The 9,796-nt window shown below is 38.5% G+C and overlaps 1 protein-coding gene across 1 annotated transcript in view; it reads right to left on the bottom strand.

Annotated features, from left to right (window-relative positions):
- Nucleotides 1–785: 785 nt before the first annotated feature.
- Nucleotides 786–9,796, bottom strand: part of TFB2M (transcription factor B2, mitochondrial) — a 9,663-nt gene continuing 652 nt past the window's right edge. Inside the window, exons 3-10 of the mRNA XM_035320669.1 lie at nucleotides 9,429–9,627; nucleotides 8,530–8,618; nucleotides 7,463–7,616; nucleotides 6,916–7,064; nucleotides 5,433–5,522; nucleotides 4,287–4,349; nucleotides 3,398–3,549; nucleotides 786–1,963 (exon numbers count right to left, since the gene is read on the bottom strand). Coding sequence (XP_035176560.1) covers nucleotides 1,777–1,963; nucleotides 3,398–3,549; nucleotides 4,287–4,349; nucleotides 5,433–5,522; nucleotides 6,916–7,064; nucleotides 7,463–7,616; nucleotides 8,530–8,618; nucleotides 9,429–9,627 — 1,083 coding nt within the window. The 3' untranslated portion in view covers nucleotides 786–1,776. The remainder of the gene's footprint in view (nucleotides 1,964–3,397; nucleotides 3,550–4,286; nucleotides 4,350–5,432; nucleotides 5,523–6,915; nucleotides 7,065–7,462; nucleotides 7,617–8,529; nucleotides 8,619–9,428; nucleotides 9,628–9,796) is intronic.

Genomic DNA, 9,796 nt, shown 5'->3' with positions numbered 1-9,796 from the left:
CTCATTTCAAGTCCCCAGTTACACAATATTCCATACACTTACAGACTCCTACTGTTATCTTCGGAGTCTTTGCAGTGGCTCAGTAAATGCTATTGGACAACAACATAATAAAAATAAATCATAGTGAGCAATTTTCCTTAAGTTAATGCTCAAAATGTTACTAGCAAGGCAGTTAAGGAAGATTACATAGATAGTGGTCATCTTGTATTTTATGCATTGAATAATTTCCCTGGTATGTTGGTATGTGATAACTTGCTGCAGTAAGATGAAGTTATTTTATTCAAGAAAAAAAATTAAAAAAATCAGGCCAGGCAACTTTGAATTATTTTTTAAATGTAGATAATACAGTTACCATCCACTGAAATTGAAGAGAAGGAATTGCTTCTGTTAATGCAAGTTTGCCATTCATGTTCAATTTATAATGCAAGTTACCTGAACTACTAAGATATCTCAACAGGAAGAAAGCCTCAAATCTTCAAGACCCATACCAGAAGAGCAATGCTGCTCTGAAACAGAATGCAAATTAAATCTCAGCTTTTCCAGTAATTTCACCATAACAATATGAAAAAGACAGTTTAAACACAGCTAACAGAGCAGTGGTGGCTAACAGCCTGGCTAACAGAATGAACTGAGTCTGCTTCAAGTCAATTTTTCTTCTGCAGCAGGAACTGCAGGAGGAACACAGATGTATATTTGTCACATACATACCTCCAAATGTGCTTAAGAAATAAAATTCTGATTGCATCGCTTCAGTCACTGATGTTTTCCAAATCCTGAAGACAGCATCCTGAAAAATTGTTTTATTCACACGGCCTCCCAGAGGAGACAATGTAGAAAACACAGCCAGTAGAACTTGCCAAGAGTATCAGACAACAACAGAATAGTTTCATGTTAAGTCAACAAGGTGAATGAGAAACAGGTTGGAGTATGGAGGGCTATGACTAAAAAGACAATTTTAATAGTATATCTCTTTAAAGTAAGGTTTTATATACATGTCATACACATTAAACAATTATATGTTGCAAAGGTTACAGGTAAGGTGATTCTTTTTCACAGCTCTTTATAAAACACTGAATGTTCTGGTGACTTGGGTTTCAGACCTAAAATAAGGTAAAGCTCATCTGTATATAGGTGTTTACATATGGCCAACTACAACAGAACACCCACTGTTTTGTCATTTCAAATCTTCAAAAGAAAAAAAATGTTTTTTTTCCCCCAACCACAGATATAATAATCTACTTAAACAAAATTTTCAGTTGATGTTTTATTATATTGTCATTACCTTGCCTTCCATAAACCCACCACTCTTGATTTATTAATATCTTAGACTGCAAGGTTTACAGATCAGATGATAAAACAGATTCAGTGGTTGTACAGACCTGTGTATTTTGGGAATCTGAAAGAACTTTCAAAGCACTGAGCACTAAAATACAAACCACACAAATCATTATTTGGTCTGTTATTTTTTCAAACGTTGTAAATATACAGCAGTGTATTAAGAAGTTCAGTTTAAGTGGCACGTCCAAAAGCAGCAGGTCACTGTTATGCTCCTGGAGAAGATGCAGATTTTATCCAGTCGGGATACTATTGTGACCAAGTAACTGTAAATCCCACAGTTCCATGCTGTATAGAAGAGCTCTAGTTACTTGCTAAATTTACTTTCCTTTGGACCAGAAGTCATTTAGCTAACAATACTTAGATGTTATTTAAATCATTTCTTATCACAGTAATCTTCCAGAAGCAAAGATGATCTTCTGAAATACAGCAGCTTTCAATTTATAAGTTTATGTTCCTTATACTTTCCAAGACCTCATCGTGGAACCAGCTTTCAGTAAACACACTACAGTTTTGCAAAGCCTCAAAAAGACGCTTGTAGTCTTCTGGGTATAAATTACCTGTTTCAACATTTGTTGGAATTTCTAGTGCTTTCAGTAATCGGCCACCACTGTCCAAGCTCCATGAACTGAAACAAACAAACACAAATCATAAAGGAGCATTTCTTCCTGTGAAGAAACAGTATCTGAAGGGCAATTTCACCCTTTCACAGCTTCTGCAAGTTAACAATTTCTCCTTATGACAGGTTATTTTCAATCCGTACAAACAGAAAAACTTCTGCTAAGAAGCCATGCAAATGCCAAATAAAGCCCCCAGCACAAACGCAGAGAATATCAAACCACATAACCCACCTCATTAGAGGGTTAGCTCCCTCAGTCCCATCCCCCCGCTGCACAACAATAGACACTATTGCCCTAGACAATAGATGATCCCCTGCCCCAGCTGTCTGCAACTGACATTACTGCATAAAAGGGAGTTGCTCTTCAATGCCTGGGAAATTAAAGCCAAGGTCATCTTCAGGAAGATGATTCAGTACAGCATGAGGTAGTGTGGCTTAAACCTCCCAGGTATTTTCTTCTATATATAAACAGATCTATAAACTGTCTCCACATTCACATCATTGCTATGAAAACTAGGCTTTTATAAATGTGCATGTGCATTAACTATTTCCCAGACAAAAAAAGGGTATATAAATATACAGAAGATGCACATTAGAAGCCTTCAAAGTTAGCTCCGCTTCCTGGCTGAAAGATCGAGTGGAGACTAGGTACACCACTGAGCTCTACGAAAGAAATCCATGAAGGCTCTTTGCACGGGATTTTTTTTGTGTGTGTCTCAGACCCTTACATCCCCCCACCTCCTTCCTGGAAATTAGCATCCATTAACCCCTACCAACAAACGAGAAGTACGTTAATTATTTTCATCAACAACTTGAAGCCAATACTTCAGAGAGTACAAACACTTCACATTTATGGGAACAGAAATCTAGTGATCACATTGCAAAGTGAGTAGCTCCAATGTCATACCAACGGGAATAAATAATTAGAGAGAGCTGCATAATTGGTAAATAAGTCTGAAGTCTAATTTTTGAATGCAGTAACAGAAAGCCATGTGAGGACATCCCCACTCAACCTTCAATAACCTTCTGCTATTTTCATCAGCACTACTTTGATGTTTCTTATAAACTAAAACTTCTGCTTTTTAATTTTTGTACTTGCAAAGTCTTGGTGACTTTATTGTTATGTCTAAACTGAGTAAAAGTTTCTTGCAGGTACATGAGCTCACCTCCATTACACGTGCAGTAAATGTCTGTAATTTCAAAGTCTACGTACTTGTCTGCCTTCCTGCCAAACCTCAAGTTTTTATCCTCTATGAATAGAGGCCAGGTACCCAAAATACTGTACTTGGGCTGGAAAAATGAAATCTTCTTTTCTACACAGAGATAATTTAAAAAGATGATGAATTTCATCTAAAATAAATACTGCTTTGAGAAAGTATTTCAGCATTTTCCCTATATTTCTTTAGAAAAATGCATAAAAACCTGTAATTCTTCCATACTTACTTTAATCTATCACTAAGTCTAGACCTGCGTTTAGCAAGACACTGCTTCACCATGAAAATGAAGGTAGCTGAATTTGTGGGCTTCAAGGCTCCTGAAAATAGATCTCGCTGGGGAGTCAGTCGTACCAAACATAAATGGTCATTTGGCAGCCACTGCAAGAAAAACAAAACAAGTCACTGAAAATTAGTCATTTTTAAGACAGTGCCCATCTTTTCCTAAGAGAAAGCATTTCAACTGGGCTAGTGGTAACATTTCTGAAACAGTTTTGGAAGATAACAAGATAACGACATTGGAAGCGGAAGCTATACAATTTTGCAACTAAGATAGCTTTACCTTTTTTTTTTCTTTTTTTTTTTAAACAGGAAAGGAAATAGAAAATGAAGCAGATACACTATGACATAATTTTAATTTTTTAAGATTGTATTTTCTTAGTTGAAGTAGACAATACAGGCTTTGAGATCCACACTTTCCAGCATTTGACTAGCACACAGAATGTACATTGGACATGTGAACAACCACTTTGATCAAAACCAGCAGCATAACAACTGTGCTATTAATCATGGTAACAGTTTTTGTATTCAAGCAGGTAGATGTGACCCTGATATTAATTTTAGATAAGATTTTACCTGTTCACATGCCCTCATGATATTTATTTACTGTATTTTTTCCCCATCATATAGACAGTAGTTTATCTCAGTTTCTAAGATCGCCACAATCGGTCACCCTCTTCACCTTCTACATGCTGCCCATGAGTTTTAATTAGAACACTTCTTAAAAAAATGCACTATTCACAGCCAAAAAACAGATGTGTGAACAGTGTTATAAAGTTATTTTTTATCTTTAATTAAAGGGGCTTAGCTGCATCTCTGAAAGGAGAAAATGATCTTACCATGCTCTTTGAAACTGCCAGTCCCTTGTTTTTCAAATTAGTTACAAAGGATGACCAGGGTTCCTATGAGAGGAAGCAAACACATTACAGAAACAAAGTTCTTTGTTACAATTTGGAAAAACATTCATCATCAATCCTATCAAATTTGAAGCATACTCCATTCTAAACTTTGTTTTAAAACCATGTAAACATATTAGAAATATATATATGTATATATATATAATTTCAAGTAATATACACACAAAGCCAAGACTGAAAATGCTAGTTAGCCATGTTCCTGACAAAGTATCCGAGTAGCACTGCTAAAATTATTTATAATCAATTAGCTTGCATATATTACCATGCATAACTGGGACTACTTGTTGATTTCAAATACAAAATTTGAACCAAAGCCAAAAACTGAAAAGAAACACCTAACCATAAGATCTGCTGTACTGAGTCTGAACAGAAGTCTCACCAGCTCAACAACTTGACTCTAGAAGCAGCTACAAGCAGATGCAAAAGCAGACAGTGCATAACCAGACCATGCCTATATAATTGTTCTTTGAGCATCATCGTATTCTTCAACTCCATATTTAGAAATGTCCTCTCTATACCTCATGTTACAAGCCATTTGGAGGACAACAGATAATGAAACTTATGATTTTAGATTAGCATAGCATTTAAACTGTGAAAGAAGCTCCTAGAAAAAACAGGGCACAAACAAACAAAATCTTAAAAGAGAAAAGCAAGTGAAAGCTGATGAACAATTTCAAAAAAACTTTTAAAAACTAAACCATAGCACATTTGATAAGGTAAGATGATTCTTGACTAGCAGGAGAAGCAGGCTTGCTTTGCAAGTAGAAGCACCAAAACTGAAATAGTATTTCTACTGAATGTTGCTCAGGAAAGTGAAAGCACACGTGATGTCAAAATGCAGAGGACATAAGGAGCAGCCTGTGACAGACTGGAAGAATAGCCTGAATCTCACACAACACCTAGCAAGACAGAAAAGACCTGTCTATGTCCAAAAGTTTTCAGTAGTGCTCCACTAATTTAAATGTCAAATTACCTTCCAATTTGATTACAATAGCAAAAACAGTACAAACCCTTTTCTATAAGCACATTTATAGCATGAGACCATGTCAGTTGGTAAAACAAACTTACCATATGCAATAGCTGAATTTCACATCCTACTTGGCAAAGCACAGAAAGCGCTTGATAAGCCCTCGATTCCCCGGGCTTTGCTGTTAATACCTAACAAAATGGCAATGCAGAAACCTTGTTGAAAAAAACAAGACTGCTTCTTTATCTACTAAAAATCCTTATAATCTTAACAAGTGGTAAGAAATTCATAGTTAAGTCTGAAATTCCAAGATGAAGTTACATTACACCTCCAGTCTCTGTGATTTTAGTATGTCTTGTTAGAAAGTGCAATTAGAAGACATTATGGCAATTTAAGTATTGATTTGCAGTGATTATTTGGGTAACTGAACTGAGTAGAAATTTCCAGCTTATACTTTCAGGCCTCTTTTAAGGCAGAGAAGAGTTTCACACAGAAGACAAAGAGTGATCATATTTTGTTTTAAAACTGTAGCGTGGGCAGAGTTCATAGCTTGAGTTCTTCCCCACTGGTAAGAGAATATTCCCAGTAATACACACAGAGTAAGCCAACCATCTCCCTGAACAATAAGCAGCTTGCAGTCATCCTCCTGATGTTACAATAATACAGATTAGACAACTCAGTGCAAGAAAAAAAAAAAAAGAAAACCCCCCCAGTTATGTGCAAACAGGGCAAAGAAGTCACAAAATGAAGATTTAACTTATCATAGTTTTTAAAGAGCTTTGACATAAAAAAAAAATGGAACCAACAGTGCCCAGTAAAAAAGGTCCAGATTACTTTTACTTCGGTATACAACAGAGGATTCACAATAAACACAGAAAAGTTAATTAAAAAATACCCTGACTGCACTAAAATGAATAGGCTGCCCTCTCTTTGTTCAAATGTCTAGCCAGTAAAAATGTAACAAGAGGATATTACAGTGGTATCCAGCCTATCATTTTGCAAGAGAACATCCTTAGACTTTAATTTTTTCCAGTAGGGTGATATGAACAAAGCTTGTGTTGGTGCACCTGGAAGTCTTTCCTTACCTCGAGTAACTCAAGGTTAGTGCGTTTATGAATCATCATTTCAAAAAAGAAAAGGTAGCCTTGAACTAAAAAACACAGTTCTAAAAGTTTGAGACAGCACAAATTAAGAGCACATAATCCAGAAAGCTACTCTGCCCCTCAGCATACAGAATTTTAATAAAAAGGTGTGTAATTTACTCATTTTTTCTCAGAACTGCATGCAAAGATTGTTCAAGTGGACAAGTGCATAAAACTGAGCATGTGATTTACTAACTGAATACTCTTCAAGAGAACTTGTCGATTCCCTCTTCACTGACCCATAATTAGGAACCAATTTTGTTGCAAAAGCATGTTACAGAAATTAAGCACCTCAGAAGTTCAGATTTTAAAATTCTGTCCGAAAAAAAAAATAATAATAATAATAATCACTAGCAAAAAGACTAACTAGGCAATATAACTGTCTGGGTGTACTGTGAAGCACTACTTATTCTCTACTACCTTCAAAATCTCTTGCACATACCTTGTACTCTTTTTCACTTATAAAGATGTTGAGCTCTACTCTTCCATATCTGAATATGGAACTGCATTCAAACAGGATAAAAAGTAGCCTCCAAAGTGTGTTCCTTTCCTTTTTTTGTGGCAAGATTCCAAAAATTTTCACAGGTACATCTGTTTCAATAGTGTGCAAAAGTAACTTTAAATTTTTGCAATATGTACTGGAAAACCTCATTAATGCCAATGTGTACTTTACAAACAAATAAGAAAAAAAAAGCCAGCTCATTTTATTCAAAAATGAATAAAATTCAAGCTTTATGCAAAGCTAAGCCTTATTTGCATTAGACTAAGCCTTTATTACAATAAGCAAATAGCTGACATTTCATATTGCCATTTTTTGGAGCTATAATGAACCTACCTAAATAAAGCTGAAATTTAGGAAATGATCCAGTATTATCCATGAATCCAATACATATATTAAGATACAGCATACACCTCAAGTCCCAAAGATTTTTCCAAACTGCCCATGCAGCCTTTAAAAGTATTTGTAACGTGTAATCTTATATACACACCTGCTCTCCAAGGAACTGCTGCTACACCCATAGCTTCAAAAAGCTTGTCAGAACACACAGCAGGCGGTTTCACTATTCCAGTGACCAAAGGATCCAGTCTGAAGAAGTCACCATAAATTACCTTTAATTGTCCATCCAGGCTGTTTTCTAAGGACTGAACCAAATTAAGTTTCAGTTGAAGAATGCAGTAAACCGCCATACGAAACACTCAGTCTAGATAAGAAATTGTTCAAGCACTACAGAAAATCATCATCCAGTCAGAAAGAGTCAGATCTCAGAGCTGTGCCTTATAACTGACAGAAAAAATAACTTCCTTTATTATGCAAGGCATTTCTGTGCTGCTTGGATGGAACTTTAAACCCCTCCCCAAACTAGTAGTATGTTCTGCATTTTTATTAATTTTCTGCATATTAATTTAATTAATATTCTGCATATTAATTTACAACTGAAAGTCTTCATATACGCAGAGACTTAGACACTTATGCACAAAACGTGCCTTTTATGCACATTTTAAAACAGGTGAGAATCTTCAGCTCCTAGTCTCTACTTTACTGCAGCACCTTCCTTCTAGCACAACTTCTAAGGCTCTGTCTGACAACCTTTGAAACCACGTAATGCCAAGGTGAACACAAGAGGTAACACCTGCCGGTCTTAATGTTGCCAGCCAGCCACAAGACAATAGATTAACTAATACCACGAAACAATAAGATTAACTGAGAATATCTTTACAGGTTTTTGGAAGCTACATACAGACATCCTGCCTAAACATACACAACTACAATGACTCTGCTTAGTATTAGCCTCAAAAAATTATATATGAAACTACAAACTTTAATTTGTACATCCTCAAGATGTCAAATTAATTGGTTATAAAATAGTCAGACTGTTGCTGACTGTTCAGTGTAAAACCAAACAATACTTACTATTATTAAGCATTATTTCAAGTTGCTAGTAACAATGACTGGCTAATTCCTTTTTGATCCAACAGTTATTACATGTTTCTTAATTATTGTCTAATTTTCCTCTTAATTAAATTTTAGAAACATGCTACCAAGCCAAAAGTGTACCTGTAAGTTTGGAAGGAAAGCTGGGTGACTTTCTAGAGCTACCACTCTAACACCTGCATTGAGTAGAGTCCGGGTCAAGATCCCAGGCCCTATAAAGAGAGGAAAAAAAATACGTATTTTTAAAAGCAGTTTTCCTTCAGTGATTTTCCCAGTGCAATAGCTGAGGAATAGCACTTTCAATAAAGAGGTAACTCATGTTACTTATTTCAAAATAACAGTTTGACAACAAATTTGCACAGTCTCTCTTAGATTACTCAGTGAAATACATTAAGCACAGCATTACAGTTAGATGCAGAGGACTATGAGAGATATCTCAAACACTTCCCCTGATTTTTATTCTGCCAAGTGAAAAATACTTTGGAACCTTACCCACGTTATCCCTATGGGTAAAATATCCTCTGTGGAGAGTGACGTAAAAACATTAAATAACTACAAACGGTAGCTGTCTAAAGGGCCTGCAATCTCTAGGCCTGCTGCTATTGGCAGGGGTAAAGTTTGCCTCCAAAACCCAACGCAAGAACTTAAAACCTCTGCAAGAACTTCAATCTCCACTTACTCTATAGCAAAACTTTTCCTTAACGCCAACGACTCAAGCCTCAAAAAAGCACACCCACATTCTTCCCCCAGAGCCCTGTATATCTGCTCCTCTCCGGGTTCCCCGCTGCCGCCCCGGGCACACGGCAGTCACCGCCGGGGAGGGCAGCCAGGTGACAGCCAGCAGCCGCGGCAGCGCCCGGCCTGGATCCCGCTCCCGCGGCCCCCACAGCAGAACCCGGGCGGGGAGAAGCAGTGCCCCGCTCCCCTCTCGCGGCCCCAGCAGAGCCGGGGGCCCCTCAACACCAGCGGCCCCGCCGACCCCGCAAGGTCACCGGGGCGGGGCGGGCCGAGAGCCGACTTACCGGGGCCGCACTCCAGCACGACGGGCTGGGGGCCGCTACCAGTCCGCAGGCAGCGCTGCACGGTGCGGGCCAGCCGCGGGCAGGCGATGAAGCGGCGGAGGGGCCCGCCGGCCCGCCGCGCCTCCTGCACCAGCCGCTCCGCCTCGGCCGCCTCCGGCACCCGCAGGCCTGGGCTCGGCCACTGCCCCGCGACCCGCCGCGTCGACGCCCAGCCCGACGGCGGCGGCAGCAGCAGCGGGCAGCCCGGCGGCCGCAGGCAGCCCAGCAGCGGCCGCAGCCCCGCCGCCAGGCTGGTGCAGGAGGCGCGGCGGGCCGGCGGGCCCCTCCGTTTTTTTTTTTTTTTTTTTTTTTTTTTTTTTTTTTTTTTT

The sequence above is a fragment of the Oxyura jamaicensis genome, chromosome 3 (assembly GCF_011077185.1).
Source record: "Oxyura jamaicensis isolate SHBP4307 breed ruddy duck chromosome 3, BPBGC_Ojam_1.0, whole genome shotgun sequence".
Classification (NCBI taxonomy): Eukaryota; Metazoa; Chordata; class Aves; order Anseriformes; family Anatidae; genus Oxyura; species Oxyura jamaicensis.
Note: the sequence above shows the minus strand (reverse complement) of the source record. Positions and strands in the feature narration are given on the sequence as shown.